At 41.6% G+C, this 18,534-nt stretch overlaps 1 protein-coding gene across 6 annotated transcripts in view; it reads left to right on the forward strand.

Moving 5' to 3' along the window:
* apbb2b (amyloid beta (A4) precursor protein-binding, family B, member 2b) overlaps window positions 1-18,534 on the forward strand; it is a 53,858-nt gene that overhangs the window by 24,255 nt on the left and 11,069 nt on the right. For 5 of the 6 annotated variants that reach the window (XM_078260305.1, XM_078260330.1, XM_078260322.1 and 2 more), the window contains exons 5-13: window positions 4,878-5,122; window positions 5,816-5,947; window positions 6,451-6,522; window positions 7,471-7,521; window positions 8,613-8,698; window positions 9,109-9,169; window positions 12,319-12,465; window positions 13,039-13,166; window positions 17,941-18,055. In XM_078260305.1, the coding sequence (XP_078116431.1) occupies window positions 4,878-5,122; window positions 5,816-5,947; window positions 6,451-6,522; window positions 7,471-7,521; window positions 8,613-8,698; window positions 9,109-9,169; window positions 12,319-12,465; window positions 13,039-13,166; window positions 17,941-18,055 (1,037 nt within the window). The remainder of the gene's footprint in view (window positions 1-4,877; window positions 5,123-5,815; window positions 5,948-6,450; window positions 6,523-7,470; window positions 7,522-8,612; window positions 8,699-9,108; window positions 9,170-12,318; window positions 12,466-13,038; window positions 13,167-17,940; window positions 18,056-18,534) is intronic. The other variant, XM_078260347.1, reaches the window with a different exon arrangement.

The following is an 18,534-nucleotide window of genomic DNA, read 5'->3' on the forward strand; positions in this document are numbered from 1 at the left end:
TGGACTAACAAACACTCCAGCCTCCAGTAAAGGGAAGTGCCCTTGTAACCTCAGGGGGGATTAGCAGGCTAGATCAGCTGTGTCCTGTTTCATGCTGTTTCCTGTGCATATGTGTGTGTGAGAAGGGCTTGCAGGATAGTCATGACTTAATACAAAATCTGCCATTATCTCCCTCTTTTCTCTTTGTTTGAAAAACAAAAATATCTTCTATCTAAGATCATCTATCCATTAGGCATCTGTTCTATCTTTTCTGAGAACACAAATATGCTTTAACTTAATAAAATAATTTTAATTAATTTATAAATTAGTTATAGTGTCAGTACCTTACATTGAGAATGAATATACTTATATATTTCTTTCTACCGTTTGATGTTACAGTACATACAGTAAGGCAGAACTTTTGTGCATTTTGTAACTAAAGTTAATTTAATTCCTCTGAGTCATCATCTCCTGCCTACCTCTGCAGAAGGTCTGTTTAAGTCATTGTATTTCTTTGTCAGCGTTATGTAAAAATCTGGATGTTCAGTTTAATTGGTGGTGTGTTCCAGTTGAACTGGGAAGTCGGAATTTCCAAGATCCTAGTCAGAAATACCAACTGGAACGCCCCTTGAAGTCGGATTTCTCTTCTCTGAAAGTTGGGGAAACCTCACCAACCCCGACCTCACAATCCAACGTGGCTGCTACGAGCATTAACGGTAGTGAAAGCTGTATGAATACACTGTTTTTAGCACATCCATCTTATTTGTGTCTTAAGTCAGCCGTACACACAGTATTGTCCACATTATTGTACATTTGTCTCTGTGGACATGTTGCTACGGTGTTTGCATGCTCAAAATACCACAAGGTGGGTTGTTATCAACTTATTTTTGCTATCAATGAATAACATGGCTAGAAACCCCCTGCGGTCAACTCAGGTGTGACGTCATTTCCAGTTCGGACTTCCAACTAAATGGAACGCAGCATTAAACACATCCATCTCCTCTGGAGCAGCAGCCCCTGACCTCTGAGCTGTAGCCAAGCTGTGAACCATCCTCTCAATCTGTGAGAGTTGCAGTGCTCTGAGCTGTTGAGCCTCCTTGCTGCTTTTTTCTCCCAGAATGCTTCTCTTCTAGCTCTCTGATGACTCACTGTCCCTTTTGAATCTAAGGCTCTGAGCATCTTTTCATTACATTTCTCTGCAAATATGTTTCTGAGCAGCTTGTCCAGAATTTACTTTCCATGTGTTCTTTTGTCCTTATTTCCTCTTGCTTGTCTTTGTCTAAAATGTCATTCCAAAGTCATAATTCTCTCAAGGGGTTGGAGACGTGAATGAGACTAGTTTAGACGTATTGTCCTAATCATGATTCTGGCATCATTCATGTTGAATTTATCAATATCGATAACACATAGTCACCCATACTGCTGTGCCCTCCTGTCTGCCTCTCTCGCTCTCTCATATTGACAAAGCCGTATTGTTTTCCCAGGTGTGTGTCAGATTCCTCTGTGGATGTTGCGGATTTAGAGGGCCAATACAACACTGCTTTCACACAGAGAAGCCACACACACACACACACACACACACACACACACACACACACACACACACACACACACACACATGCTGAGTTGAGGAAGGTCATTTAAATGTATTAGAAATGTATAAGTGTATGGCAAGCCTTTGAGTACAGTCCAGCAACATGTGAGATTCAGTGTTTTCAGATGTTGAGTCTGTCACCCACTTACTTACTCAACAATCTGTTTTTTTTTCTCCCTTCATCAGCCCCACTCTGTCTCCCTTTTACTCTGCTGCTCCTCCTTGCACCTCCACTGGCTATGATACTGAATGAAAGATGATTTGGGGGTTGCCAGGACAACCAAGAGAGGCTAAAGGCAAGGTGGAAAAATGGGGGAAAGTGATAAACATAGACATGTGATAACACATGCCTGTGTATATGTTTGTCTTAGGGCAGGAAAGGGAGGGCAGGCTTATTTGAGCTGTTGATGTTGTTGATGCTCCAGATAGAGGAAGGAAAGACAACAACAGCAAACAGAGCTCAGCTGCAGGGGATCCACAACCTTCATCTTTAGCACTCAATCTCTCTTTCTCCTTCTCTTCTCTGCCTCCCTTTCTACATCATGTTCTCCCTGCCTTTCTGCCTCCCCTCTCTTGCAGTGTCCCACGCTCTCTCTCTCTCTCTCTCTCTCTCTCTCTCTCTCTCGCTCTCTTTCTACGCTGTCTGGGGTTCTTCGTTTGGTTACAGTACTGGGCTTTGCTGTATGAGAGGCAGATAGCTAACTATGATGCTGGGGAAAGACTACATGCTGGCCATTGTGATTGTCAATTACGAGGGTAGGTGCATCGGTTGGAAGTCGGCTGGAAACAACAGTGTGGGGGTTAGAGTTTGGTGTGTGTGTGTGTGTGTGTGTGTGTGTGTACAAGCATGTGTATGTATGTGCATGTCTCTTGCAACACAGGGATGAAGTTTGTCTCTGTAATGGTATCATTCTCTAATTATCTGCCACAGGAGTCTGTGGTCTGTGCGTGCTGTATTTGTGGGTGAATGCGTGCATCAATCTGGTCGTGTGTGTGTGTGTGTGTGTGTTGTTTGACAGAGAGAACGTGTGTGTGTTTTGCTCCAGAAGCTCACTGTTCTCCCCTCCCCCTCTGCTCATCTCTGCTCTGGCATGGAGCTGCATGCTAACTGAGGCTATTATAGGCTAACTGCTACGTAGCTCCGCTGTGGCACATTTCCATGAGCTACATAGGTGCACGCCAGTTCCTAGCCTCAGTGTTAGCATGCTTAAGCTTTTCCTTCTAATTCCACACTTGCCATGGTGCTTGCAGATGGTGACACTGCTAACTTTAAGCCATGATATACCACCAATCTCTCTCTCTCTCTCTCTCTCTCTCTCTGCTTTGATCCACATCCGATAGACTATTCATCTCATACTGACACCCATTCTCTGAATCCCCATCTTCTCTCTCGCTCTTCATATTCTTCAGAGACTCTGTAGTATGATTTGCTCTGACCCATTTTTGCTCATAAAAGACATCAACTCCCATAAGGCACTGCTTCACAGCTTCTTGCTCTAATGCACAATGTCTTAAGCCCCAAGGGATGTCTGCTTTTGCCAAGAATGTGTGTGTGCATTTTGCCAAGCTTTTTGAGTAATTTATTTTCCATTAAATAAACCAAAGCCTTAATAACTGTGTGTGTGTTTGAATTCCAACTCAATCTGGACCGACCCAGTCGGCATGATGACATATGGCCTGCTGTCGTGGCGACAGGCCCATGGGCTGTGTTTCATCAGCATGGTCAGCAGTTCGAGAACTCTTTGTGCAATCACACAAGTACACGAAACACACACACACACACACACACACACACAGCACCAAGTGATCAGTCCCTCGGAGCTTATATCACTTTTATGAGTTGCTACACCACCTAATGCAGTTTTGTATCATCTTTACTACCTATGCCACTACATCAACTTCACACACACAAAAATGGCATCAATAGTTCTGTGTGTGTGTGCTTTTGCCGGCTTGACTGCCAGGAAATTGCAACCTGCAGATGAAGTGACAGTACAAGAGTAAGAGAAGAAGCAGTGATATAAGTAATCTGTGTGTTTTCAAGGTAAATGCTGTATTTCCCTGACATTCAATCACTGTCTGCTCCATATGCTGTTGTGTTCTGCTAGGGAAGGGAAGTTTTTAAATGTTATGTAAAACCATAAATACTGAGCCATTACGTCTAAATTAATCTGTTCGTGTTTTTCTGTTTTTTTAATTACAATAAGTGCTGTGTGCCTTTTAGGCCACAGCTTATAGTTTGTGCAGGTATTTTAAGATTCATTTTCCTTGTCCTTTATAACATGAATAGTGTAGCTAGTAGGGAGAGCTAACAGCCGGTTAGCTCAAGAGTCAACAGACAACTGAACGGAGGTTCTACACTGATACTTTATTCTACAACATCAACCATACAATGCCAGGTCTCCACGGCACTATATTTACTTATTATACATGAGCAGTATACATATAACATAACCTGCACCATACAACTCATTAGTGAAATCTCTATTGATTTGTGTCAGTCTGAGGAGAGAAGACAGCAGCTGCACGTCTTCACTATGTAGTACATCACCATAGTAACAAAGGAAAGCACCACCTCGTGGTGCTTCTAAGCATTGCAGATATAATTCTGTGTTACACCTTCCACTTAATTTAGTTATACACAGTTATGTAACGTTTTGTGTATAAAGTCAATAGTTGATTCCACATGTATATAGTAAGTAAATATGAAATTGGAATTATTGGAAGCTAATGAGCTAATTTAAACAATAAATTAAAGAACCCATAATTGATCATACACTCATAAAAATGAGAGAGCATTTTGATATTTGGTTCAGAAAAGAAGCTAATCCAGTTACGTGCGCCAGAGAAGAAGAATAAATCCTCATTTTTGTTGTGTTGAATAAATCCAAAAATATTTAAATTCTGCTTCGGGCTAACTCATTGAGGCTGCATCTGACGTCTGTTGAACTGTTCTAAATGTGAGAGGAATGCTTGTGCCTGTGTGTTTTTGTGTATATTTGGGAGTTGTTTTTTGCCTGTGTGATATGTTTCGTTTAAAAATGTAGGTACTGTATGTGGCACAAATACAACGACAGCACTTAACAGATTTTACTCAGTTGTTGTCTGATGAAAGACACGGCTTGTCACATGACAGCTGCAGCAGATGCTGGTAATCTCAGTCAGCTGGTGATATCATTCAGTATATGAGTCTTGGAGGATTAACTTCCATTTAAAGGTGTGTTTATTCATGCGTTTGTAAGTAAAGTATATAAGAGGTCTGCCATTTTAATCAATTCACACTTTTCCCTGTTTTTTTCACCAGATATCTGGAGTGAGCAGTCATTCCAGACAGACCCTGACCTGCCTCCGGGATGGAAGAAGATCACGGACATGGCCGGGATCTACTACTGGCACATTCCTACAGGCGCCACCCAGTGGGAGAGGCCTGCCACTCGCCCAGCACCCTCTGGACAGACAGAGTCCCAGGGCCTGGGCGACCACACAGTCTCCACACAACGTAAACACTCCCTGGGCTCACTCAGCCCCTCACCCACTCCTGACCACGAGGTGAGAGACAGAACAACACACTGACACACATGCACATTTTAGGTCTGACATAAATTTTGCCTTTTGTTTTTGCTGTAATTGTCAATTTCATCTGCAATCGTTCTGTGTAACTGTGATCGCCCAAGATGGTTTTAAGTGATGGCAAAAAGTCACTATGGCAGCACTCGGGCTCAAAATGTTGTTGGAGTACAGTCTGAGGACAATCCATCCATGTATAGGGGTGAGGAGGAACAATGAGAAAATAATGAAGTCACAGATTTAAATTAACACAATAATAATTAAGTCAAATTTACGTATGCCATATGATAGGCAAATATGAAAAACTAAGATAGTCATATGACTTCGATGCAATAAATTTGAAAATGAAATCCTCATTATTAGTCTAGGTTGTGTTTTTAGAACTGTTAGTCATTATGATCAGCATTATTACAATTGGAATTACCACGCTTGAAATGAAAATGTTTATTTGAAGCATCTGATGAGCATAAATCAATAAAATTGTACACAGCAGAAAATGAATATGAAAGTGACTGTTATAAGACGTGGATATTTTACACTTATTAGAGTGGCTGTGTGGATATTGTACACTCCGTTGCCATCTTATTAAGTAGGCCTACACCTTGATCAAACTAATGTGGTCTAATGCAACAGTCCTACAGTAACTCAAACCTTCGTGTGTGTGTGTGTGTGTAGTCGTGCCAGGCAGAGGTCTTCTTTAGGGGGTCGACTCGTTCGGGCAGCACAACCTCTGACAGCTCAGTGGAGCCTCTCCCCACTCACGAGCCCACCCTCACCACATGTGGATTTGTCAACAGTTGCTACTTTGTGAGTAACCAACACAAGTTTTTTCTGCTTCTTTGTACCGTCTGCGTAAGAATGTTGTAAGAATTCAGTTTAAGCCTCCATGTGGTGATTTTAGACAGGGCAATGTATCTGTCTGATCTGTTTTTCTGTAGTCCTGATTGAGATTAGTGGAAGATTGGCAGAAATATGCAACAAGACAGCCTGGGTAAAAAGAAAGGACCATCAATACTGCAGTCTAGCTGCAGAATACAGGAATACAAGAACACTAAGTCAATCAATCAGTCAATCATGCAGAATGACGGAAGGATACGGAGAGAGGAAAGAAGATTAATAGAAAGGAGCATGGTGTAGATAAAATATTGATCTAGTGAGAATGGACTGATGTTGACAGATAGATGTGCCAGAATGAGATTCTGGCACATCTATCTGGAGTGACTGACCTGCACTACTCAACTATTAGCCAGTGACACAAGAGCCAAAATATCCAACAGACTAACATGGTGGATGTCACTTTCTCTCCTTAGCCTCGTTCCACATCTCTACAGGGGATGCCTGATCCAGAGTGTCTCTCTCAGCATCTTGAAGATGAGGACAAGGTAGGATACTTAACTAACTTTCTCTCGTTCTGTTCCTTTCTGTTCTGTTACCAACCACCCTTCTGGTTCTCCTTTGGCTCAATAGCCAAAAGTTGTGCTTAATATCTTTGTGTGTGTGTGTGTGTGTGTCACATATAGACAAAAATAATACCTACAGCATCTGTATGTGTGTATATTACTGTATATATGTATATCTACTTGTATCACATACAGTGCAGTCAGTAAGTATTTGGACAGTGACATGTTTTCATTTGGTTTGGCTCGGTTAACCAGCGCACACAGGAGACAATAAAAGACTTATAACCTCACAGTATTTTGTTTGCATTCATGGACAAAGGCAGTTTTTTGTGTAATAATATTGTGTGCAACATACCAAACACTGAGGCTAAAGTGCTATACGTTTATAACGTCAAACTAAGTCCCATTACATGTTTATCTTTAAAATTGACATACTATTGTATTCTTGTATTTTTTTAATTATTGACTTTTGATATATTTTGATATTTTGTCTTTACTGGTACTTCTTTTTTAGTTGCTTTAAAAAAAAAAAAATCTTGGTTATAGTTGCACTTAACTATAACTGGATTGGAATTTGTTGTCAAAATTAAGATCCATCATCCAGAAAACAGTGTCACTTTCCAAATGACTGTACTCTATGTCCTGTATTGTTTATATTCTACTAATCAAGAATCAGTAGATTCTCAGTAGCGAGGTGACTGTTCAATAGGAGCAAGAAACATTTGAGAAAACATTTTGATTGACAGCTTTTCATTTAAGAAATGTTTTGCTGGGTCGCTCCTTATTGCAACAGGCACGCGGCGTGGGGTGAACTAGTTAGCTAACAGCCTTCTTCTGTCCTTCTTCCCTTGCTCCCCTTCCACCTTTGACCCCAATCTTTGCCCTACCACTTTGTGTGTACGTGTGTTTGTGTTTTAACGCTGTATGTAGAAACAGGTGTGGAGTGTTTTTGGCGGAAAGATTGATAGTGAAGTGTGGAAGGCAAGTATAATGCACTCAACGTCAATGAGCCTTTTTCTTGGTCTGACCTCACACACTGTTTGAGTGTGTGCCATTATGCAATATGTGCTAGAAATTCACCGCCTGCGCAAAAGCATGTGTGGCTGATGCTTCAACATATATGTATCTGCACCGGCATTTTGTCACGCCTGATATGTAAAACATCTCTGTTATATGGCTGCAGCAACACACTCAAAAGGTTGTTTCTTTCTTTACTTATGTGGCTAAAATGTTGTCATCTTTCCTTCCTGCTGGCACAGATCTGTGTGTGTGTGTGTGTGTGTGTGTGTGTGTGCGTGTGCGTGTGCGTGTACGTGCTATATGTTAACTTTCTTTCCTTGATGCAGCATGCCCCATTACACATAACACACCAACGCCATTTCTCCATCCAGCAAGGCCATTCCGCCCACAGTTGGATGCATGCTGGCATATACTGTATGGGGTCAAAGATTTACATTTGGTTTCTTCCAGTGTCTTGTGTCTTTTTGGTCCCTCTCCCACATGACCTGTAACCTGTGAATGTTCCGGCAGTTTTACATATTGCTTTTAGAACAGGAGCCAATCAGATTTTTATTTAAGGTGCTCGGGCAGTGTGGTGGTAAGATTTATGGACATCTGCCACAGCTCTAGAACATAAGCACAGAACTGCATTCACAAGCTATGTTGTCAGAAAATGAAACCTAGACAATTAGTGGACATGAAATAATATGAATGAAAGATCCTCTTGCATTAATACTGTAAAAGGTTATTAAAATACATCTGGATCACTTTCAACTGCTTTACCACTCAACTATAACAATAAACAACAAGGCTCTTATCTCTCTGGAGGGGTCATGTCCTGTGGGATCAGACTTTTCATATACTATATACTTATATACTGTACATATACTATTACTTCATATAGGAGACCCTTGTGCGAATGACAAAACTGCCAAACCCAGACCGTGTTAGCAGACAGTACTACGGGTTACATGTGTGAAAGAGGCTTTAAGGTGGTTGCCTTTTGGCCAAAGATGTGGGTTTTATTTTGGTGTCATTTTGTATACTCTGATGATGTCACCTGTGTGCAACAGGACCTGCAAGCTGCCACGGTGAACCCTGACCCCAGTCTGAAGGAGTTTGAGGGTGCTACGCTTCGCTACGCATCACTCAAGCTAAGGTGAAATACCCGACAGACACACACAAGCAGATACAAAAATCAAACTATCTCTGTGCATGAACCTTTGCAAGCCACCAGAGTTGCAATAAGTTATCAAACATATTTTGCTCTCTGTTTCTCTCTGTGTCTCTGTGCTACTCAACTGCATCTCTGTCTATCTCTCCCTTAGATTTATCTAGTCAGTTTCTTTAATCTTGTATTTAATCAGTGTTGGAGTTAGTCAGACAAAGCCGGATGTTAGTTTTTCTACTCAGGAAATGACTCCATGTTCTCTATTAGTGTAATGACTGCCTGTAGCTTTCACACACAGGACAGGAACCATATTTATAAAGCAGCTGATGGTTGCAATGGTAATATTAGCACACTGCTAATCGTATAACTACATCCTACATTATATAAACTTTTTTTAGGAACCGTCTAACAGTGGAAGAAGAAGAGTCTGGCAATGTCAACGGTGACCCAGCAACAAAGGTAAGGATCCTTTTCTTAAACTTGACCTCAGTGCAACGCCAGCATAATGCATGTCTATTTTTGTAATCTGTGGTTTAAGACACAAGGCAGATTAAGTCATAATTCACAATGTTCTTGCAGCTATTGTAATGTATCTGTACAGTACATTTAAAATTTCTAAATGCTAGATAAAAGTTCATTTTAGACTTGTTTTGTGTCAGACAAGCAGCCTTTTGCATTGTGACCGCTTTGTGTTGCCTTTATTTAAACAGTAAAAAACTATAGATATGCTAGAGTGGCTGGCAGAATACCTGTATTTATGGATTGTTATCTTTTGCAAAAAAATGCTTATATTTATGAATATAACATTTTAAACACTGTAGAATATAATCCATATTTCCAGCACACATAGCTTTTTGCCTTGAAATTATTCTCTTTTGTATGTTTTAGTCTGTTGATTTCCTAAGCCTGGTTGTTTACCGTTGGTGTTTATAGTCCCTTTCCAACCGGAGGGATTTTTGCAGTTCCTAGAACCCTTTTTTTCTCGTGTTCCGACTGGACCAATTTGGGGATTATTAAGTTCCTCTGACCGCAGTTCCTGTAATTCAGCTCCTACTTCAGGGCAGGGTCTTTTTCCTTTTCCCACATAGGAACCGTTAGAGACCTAGCAACGTCTGAAACACAAACAGTACATATTCTTCACTGTCTGTTGCAATTCGCCTACGTATGATTACTCATAAGACAAACATCACGCATTTCAACCAGCTAATTGTTAATGCTAGTTAAGCTTACGCGTCGTTTCGTTTGCCTGTTGCGCTCTGCTCTTCTGTCTTCTTCCAACATTTATTAGGATCATGTTACGCTGGAGCCTTCATCTTCTGTGTTCAGCCATAGTATTTAAACGCCGCTGTTCGAACTCCGTTATGAGGATGCCGGCAAGGAACAACAGGAACATTCCGATGGCCTCCTCCATGCTGGTTTGTTGTTGTATGTGGCACTAATGTCAAGTGACGACGCTATAAAGACCGTTGCCGTGCTTGCGTCACTCCCTTATCCCTCATAGCAGTTCCTATGGCCACTTGGCCAGTGCGAATGCAAATGGAAAAACCGGTTTTGGGGGAGAGTAGTTAGTAGAACTGTTTAGAAGTGGACTGTTCCTATAACTACATTCCTGTAACTACGTACTTAGTCGGAAAGAGGCTTATGTTGATCACAGTGGCCTCTGTGCTTTCATCTGAGTGAAGAGATATCTAAACAAGACTGCCTCCAAGTGGTGAGACTCAGAACTACAGTTCAATGCTGCACATTGGTGCATTAATTAACAAGGAACATTCAAAGCTGAAATTCAATTGAGACATTTTAAGTTTTTAATAAGGGATATAATCAATAAACATATTAGTCATTAGAATGCCATGCCCATTTGGCTGATACCAGCAAATATTAGCGCAAGGTTAAATTAAATTAGAATCCAACTAATTAAACAGAAAAATAGATTAATTATTTATCTGATCTGATACAGAGTCATTTCATTCTGTCACAAACTGAGGAAGATTGCAGAAAGGTTGAAATCTTATAAAGGTTCCGACAGATAGCTGAGTAGATCAAAAGCAACGCAGATTAGAGTTTAAAGTCAACATTCAGCTTGATGAATAGACGATAGTCTAGTGTCTGTTTCCCTCTGCGTGTTTGTCTGGCAAATAGACACAATCCTTAGCAACAGTGACATTGTGATGAATACCAGACACAAACACAGACCTACAGTCAGGGGATCTGGTCCATACCACACTCTGACACACTTCCAGCAAATGGCCCACTGCAGTATCAAGATCGGAACAGTCCCTTTTCTACCAAATAAAGAAGTTAAATACAAACAAGATCTCACTCAACAACAATTTCTATATATCAAAGTCTAGAAAACTGAACAGATAACTGTAGTACACACAGAGGGGCCATTAAAATGTTAGTATAAAAACCTACAACTCCTTATAAAGAAACACATTGTGTGACATGTAGCTGCTACCACCTGCTGGTCTGGAACTGTGACACAACTTTCACCAGACTCCTAGCAACAGAGAGAGCGGCACTGTGGGACTTACTGTGTGTGTGTGTGTGCATGTCTGCACATGTGTGTTAATCCTTGTATATTGCCTGTGTGTGTGTGAGAGGGTGAATAAGTGAGCCGCACACTCATCAGCTCCGCTTAGCTTTAAGCCAGCAGTATAAACATCCCCACACGGATGACATGATGCTACTGTATGTCCTGCTCTGTAATGCTCAACATCTGTGTGTTTGTGTTTTCAAAAAGAACAGTACAGTAGGTATATGTCCTACTACTACTCACACAAGACAAACGTACTTCATGCATGTATATGTGCATGGATATTTCAATCAGTTTGATATGAGCATTTGATCCATTTCCCCACAACAAACCATGATGCCACTGGTTGGTGTGATAGTCACTCCCTTTATTTGCTGTCTGTCTTTCCCTCTTTTACCTCTTTCATCATGGATCTCTGCACTCTGCATCTGCAAAGTACTTTCTGGGTGGACTCCTGAATTTAAATGAATACTTGATGAGAACAGACTCTCCTCTCTTAGTCTCTTTTTATCTACCAAAATGTTGTCTGTATCTGTTTATCTAGGTTTTCGTCTTTGTGGAGTTCAAATTGTTTAGCTCTACCCTCAGAATCCTGCCAGTTCGAAATCCCAAGTTTTAAACACAATAGTGTTAAAGTCGGGAAGATTTTTTTTTTTTTTTTTTTTTTTAAAAGAAAAGAAAGAATCTTCAACTCAAACGTAAAATCAGTCCTGTTCTATGGAGTAGAGACCTGGAGAATAACAAATTCCACAACCAGCAAAGTACAAACCTTCATAAACGGATGCATGAGAAGAATCCTGAAAACCCATTGGCCAGACAAGATCACAAATGAAGATCTGTGTACGAGGACAAAGTAAACACCAGCTAGAGACGAAATCGGACAAAGAAGATGGAGATAGATTGGGCACACTCTTTGTAAACCAACGTCGAAAAAAATGGGCAAAAAAAATGACCATTAACCCTTATTAAAGCCTAAAACAAAAACCTGCTGGTCAGTGTGCAATAAGTTGTGATATGTCTGTAAGTTCTGTGCTGTATATGTAACGGTAGCATGACTTGGTGTGTCCTCCAGTGTTTTGCAGTGCGCTCTCTGGGATGGGTGGAAATGGCTGAGGAGGACTTGGCTCCTGGAAAGAGCAGTGTTGCTGTAAACAACTGCATCCGACAGCTGTCCTACTGCAAGAATGACATCCGAGACACTGTCGGCATCTGGGGAGAGGTGTGTGTGTGTTCATGTGTATTGTTTTGGCCGTGAAATAAAGGGTGACGAGTTTTTTAGGAGAGGAGTGTTTGTAGAAAGCCCGGAAGATGAGTTAAAAGGTAAGGGCGGAGCAAAGTAAAGAGCAACAGAAGTTAGTCAGGGCAACAGTCTCCTGAAATGTATGTCAAGATGGAGGGAGGAGAGGAGAATAAGAGAGGAAAGTGGAGCAATGTTATGAGGTCTTTCCCTCTCTCTGCGGTGGTTGTGTTTAATGTGAAGCGACAGAACAGAGAGAGAGAGAGAGAGAGCTTCATCCTTCTTTCAATAACCTTTCATCTTCCACCCCCTGTCTTTTTAAGGTTTGATCATTTATTTAGAGACACACACACACACACACTGCACACCACACATGCACACACAGGCAAATGTACTTAGGCAAGTAAAATAAAGCACCTGACCTTTAAATTACTATTTTTTGCAATGTCTTGAGCTGCAGGAAATAAGCATTGCATTTTTTTGTGACGAGATCTGAAGAGTGTGTGTGTGTGTGTGTGTGTGTGTGTGTGTGTGTGTGTGTGTGTGTGTTTTCAGGGGAAGGATATGTACCTGGTGCTGGAGAATAATATGTTGAACCTGGTCGACCCCATGGACCGCAGTGTGCTTCACTCTCAGCCAATCGCAAGTATCCGGGTCTGGGGTGTTGGCCGGGACAATGGCAGGTTAGTCATCATGGCAACCACTGCTTTTTTTTTTTTCTTTAAATATTGAATAATCCTCCTTTGCTTGTCTTCACGATTTATCGTCAGTGTGTGAGATGTCACGTTGTGGTTTTCTCAGAATGCATGCCATGCTCTAAATCATCTTCAGCATTTCTGTAGTGTAAATGTTCTGAGAGTGGTATTAACTAGTCATCTGGGTGATGAATCATTGAGGCTTTTGTTGTTTAGGTTTAAGTACTTTAATTGATTATTATTATTTATCGACTAGTCCCTAATGTAAATGAAGTCAATGGTACATCACACACACTCAGTAGAAGGTCAGGGTAACAATTGAGGGCAGCAGACTGGTGTGGTGTGGTGACAGGCAGAGCTGAGAGAGGAGTTAATGATTGATGATGAAGGGATGCTAATGAAAGATTAATTCATCAGTACTAAGGAGAGGATGAGAGTGAGAATGGCCTTTATTCTGTTTCACCACAAATCCCACCTGACTATTTGTCCCTTGCTTTCACCTCAGCTTAGCTCAAAGACAAATTCACAAACACAGTGTTGTGGTGCTGCTGGGCGACCAGTAAAGGGCGCTCTGCGCTGCTGCATGCATGAGAAGAAATCAAATGTAGGCACAGCCGGGTGATGTGGACTGGAGAGGTCGGTAGCTGCTGTATAATACGATCTGTACGGTGGCTGACAGGGGCTAACGCCCTGCAACATAAGAAAACACACACAAATCGACAAAACACAAGCAAATTAAGAAAACATCTTCATTAATTTGACAACACATGTGCAGCATTCAGCAAACGCGCTGCAAATGCACACAACACAACCAAATACATAAACGCACTGCAAATATGAAACGATGCAAAAAGAAAAGCACACAAACCCAGAAAACAAATGCAACAAAAAAAAACGCAGCATCCAGATTACACAACGGAAGTTCTCCAGACCTCTAGAGGGAGCAGCTAAGTGGATATGTTTTTTCTCGTTGGTGGGTGTGTCTCGGCTCAGGTCACAGGTGATACTCAATCAGCATAGATGTCTGTAAACTCGTGGTAATAAAACATTTAAAACTGCATCAGCGTTTAACGTTGACGTTTGTTTAAGCCATATCACATGAGAGGGTTTAATTTCGAGGTCCGAAAGACGCATTACTGAAGTATAGGCCTCCTCAAGTGTAATCTTGTGATTATACAACAACGGTTACCAACAAAATAAGTGATCAATCTGTATTCATATTGTGGAGCAATTCGCTCTTGAAATACAAAAAACAGACAGGATTTATAGTCCCTCCCTGTATAGTAAACCAGACAATTTACCGTGGGATTTATCAAACTGAATAAATCCCGTCGCACATATAAAAACAAAACTGCTTTGCTAACTCCATCGTGTTGTAAGTAAGACATCTGCTGAAAAAGTTATTGTATTTATTGGCATGATTGCTGTACTCTTTAGTTCAAAAACATCCAAATCACCAAAGTACGAAGACATAGGGACCAGACGCGAGCTTTTATTTTGAAAAGTCGAAGCTCGGGGACGGCACACCAGCCGGGAGGGCATGAGACGGGAGCATAGACTGTATATCATTAATATATTATGTTATTAATAATAATAATAATATGAATTTAATATACAGTCTATGGAGTTCTCCAGGCTGCAGCCATACCCGACTCTCTAATAAAAAGGCAGAGCGCTTTTTGGTTGTGTTGTGTGCATTTGCAGCGCGTTTGCTGAATGCTGCGCATGTGTTGTCAAATTAATTAAGATGTTTTCTTAATTTGCTTGTGTTTTGTCTATTTGGGTGTGTTTTCTTAAGTTGCAGGGCGTTTGCCCCTGTCGGCCACCGTAGATCTGGCACATGTGTACACACACACACACACACACACACACACACACACACACACACACACACACACACACACAAAAGCAAGGAGTGCACTCAGGGAAAGAGGCTAGGCTAAAAGCTCTCTAGGCATATGCAGAACTGCAGAATTCTACACACACACACACACACACACGCAGTGGCGTGTGTTACAGTATATGTATGAGATCACCCTGTCAGATAAAAGGAACGTGTGTTTTCCGAGTATATTTCTACCAGCCACATCTACATATAGCAGTATAGTCAGAGCAGTGGGAATACCTCAGCTGCAGCACAGGGAGGAGGAGGAGGAGGAGGAGGAGGAGGAGGTAGTTGGAAAGAGGGGAGGAGAGATGGGTTTTGGCAGAAGAGAGGGGGATGAAGCTGCCAGAGGGGGAGGTATAGTTAGTGCTCACTGGGTGTGGAGCGGACAGGTTGAGGAGTGTGTGCACGCCTGCAGTATCACCAAGAATAGATGATGTGAGTGTCTACAGACGGCCCTGTTGCAGGATTACCTGCCAAAATAGGAAAAGAAACAGCTGTGAGTATATTTATATTCATTTACATCTACTCAGGTATCTTTTGGAACCATCACTTCTGCTGTTTTGTTTTATTATAAAGTAGCAGAAAAAGAAAGATAAGCTGAATGATCAGGCCTCAGTCTGTAGGGGATGTTGCTGAGCAGTGGGTCGATTTGTACAGCCAGTGTGAGGTGTGCATGTCACAATTTTACAGGTGTGTAAAAATCAGATGTGGGTGCGTGTGTTATGGTTTGCTTTTAATAATTACAAAGAGACTATGTAATAAAGTGAGTCATATATGTTAATCTGAATCTTGTGTTAGTAAAAGTATTTATTTGCAATGCTGAGAAGCTCCAAACAATGAAATGTGCAGCACTTCATGACTAAAACAGCTTTATTCATCGTGGGAAATGTGCATCCAAAGTCCACTCGACAGTTTATATTTCAGATACTTCAGATGTGAATGCAAAAATAGCAGTAGCTGTATGCAGTAATTTGCTGCACATCTTTGCCCACGTTTTTTAATTTATTTATGGGTTGTTGGACTGTTTGGTTTAACCTGGTTGGAGTAAGGATTTTCCCTTTATCACTCTCTCCGTCACACACAATAGTAGATCCCTGTGAAAGATTGGAGTGGTTGTGTCAGTATAGGAATGGTACCCCAATGCCTCCCCCTCTCTCCATGTGCCATGAAACTCATTATCGTCATAGAGATTACAGATTCTCACAGCAACCTTGACATTTTCAGGGGCATCGGCATGATGATAAGATTATATTCAAAATGAGATATTACTCCCCCCAACCCCCCTCTCTCTCTCCCTCTCCCTCTCTTTTCTTCTGACTTTTATCTTTATCATGTACATTGTTGCAGTTCACTTCCAATTTACTCTCCCAGTATTTCACTTTTCTCTCATGAATTCCTTACTCTTACTCACTCCCCTCTCGGGTACTTCTTTTTTATGTGGCTTTTAGAAACTCACAGACAATTTCTTTTATTTGTTTTAGGAAACACAAACCAGCAGCAACCAATTAAAGCTAATTGTGCTCATCCAGAACATCTCTCTGTCCTGCTATTCCTCTCTTTTCCTTCATACCTTATTCATATTCTACTTTGAGGTTATGTATGACCTGCATTGCTGCTTTGACCTGTGCTACACCCATTCAACCCACACGCACACACACACACACACACACACACACACACACACACACACACACACACACACGCATTTTCTGCACTGCTCTTGAAGCTTTTTTTGTGGGAAGTACTGTCAGAGCAAAGATGGCGACCGAATATGTAACTTATTGTGTTATAGTGTGTGTGTGTGTGTGTATGAGTGCCTGTTTGCCACATCTTTGCCTCATGTCCCCTAGTAGGGGGCTGGTTTGAAGATTTTTTTATCCTCTTTTATTTCTAATAACTGGCTTCCTTTCCTCCCTTGCTTCCTTGGACACAGAGAGAGGTAAACACATTCCTTCCTTTCATCCCTCCCACAGTATCTCTCCATCATCTCCGCCATTCCTTTATTGTTTAATTTCCTCTGAGTCTCATTTTTCTCGTCTTTTAAAGTGGCTCTTGACGTACTGTAGCATTGTGCACGCACACCCACATATGTAAGAAGTGGAAGGTTACCTCCTCTGTCCTTGTCTGTCTACAAGCTCTCTTTTTTAAAGTATAAATACATACGCACGCACACACAAATGGGAATCTTTTCAGGAGAGTTTTCCGTGAGGGGCTGGGCTCAGAAATCTTGTTAACCCTCAGGCCCGTGTTTCCTATTGCACGGCATATTGAAGCACACAGCTTGAAGGAAGTTTTTTTAAATTGGTTTTATGTGAATGATGTAAATCAACGCGTGTGTGCTGTAGTGGTTTAATTTGTTGCAGCTACATATTCATTCCTCTCTCCCTCAGTCTCTTTTCCCTTCTTCTTTTCATTCCTTCTATTCAGTGGTCATACATAGTTTTGCGCTCCACTGGCCCCAGGAAAAAGGTCTTCCCTGCTGTCACTCATTTAATTCCCTCTTGCATCACACTGCTCTATTGATCTCTAGTGTCCATCGACCTGTGTGTGTGTGTGTGTGTGTGTGTGTGTGTGTGTGTGTGTGTGTGTGTGTGTGTGTGTGTGTGTGTGTGTGTGTGTGTGTGTGTCCTCCTGTATTCATCAGACTGGTAAAGGTCAGTTCATCTCTCATCTGTCTCCAATAGCTCAGTCTCAAACCCTGAATGTACGCACGCACACACACACACACACACACACACACACACACACACACACACACATTCTACAGATTGTTTTTGTCTCTGAGTAGTACTGAAACTAGCCCAACAAACCCTTTTCTCATCTTCATCTCCCGTCTGTATGTCTTTATTGACCCTGTGTTTTCCTCTTTCCCAGGGACTTTGCATATGTGGCGCGGGATAAAAACACCAGGATCCTAAAATGTCATGTGTTCCGCTGTGACACGCCAGCCAAAGCCATCGCCACAAGCCTGCATGAGATCTGCTCCCGGGTAAGTGGTTCAGGCGGGAGTGGGGGGTGGAGGCACAAGGCCAAGTTTGGATTTGGCAAATAGACTCAAATGTAGCTCAAATTTGTTGAAATAATGTTTCCACTCAACAGGGAGGTTGATGGTCATTTTACATTCTTTTTACAAACAAACTTAAAGGTGCTGTAGGTAGGATTGTGAAGATCCAGGCTTTAGCCAAAGAATTTGAACATCGACAACTTCTCAGTCCCTCCCCCCTTTCTGCTAAAGCCCAAAACGGTCTCCTAAGCCCCTCCCCCCACAAGGGAGAATGAATGCATGTGCATGAGCAGTGATTGACACGCAGTTAAGACACCCCCCCCTGGCCATTATTGGCGCATCTGAACAGGGAGCTGTGGACTTTTGCAAATCGCATTACAGGCTGTAGGTGGTGCCAGAGGAGCCGGATATGTTTTTAAATGACCTGCTTCATGTAGTTCTACTGGAACATAGGGTCAGTTTCA

The sequence above is a fragment of the Sander vitreus genome, chromosome 2 (assembly GCF_031162955.1).
Source record: "Sander vitreus isolate 19-12246 chromosome 2, sanVit1, whole genome shotgun sequence".
In the NCBI taxonomy this organism is placed as follows: Eukaryota; Metazoa; Chordata; class Actinopteri; order Perciformes; family Percidae; genus Sander; species Sander vitreus.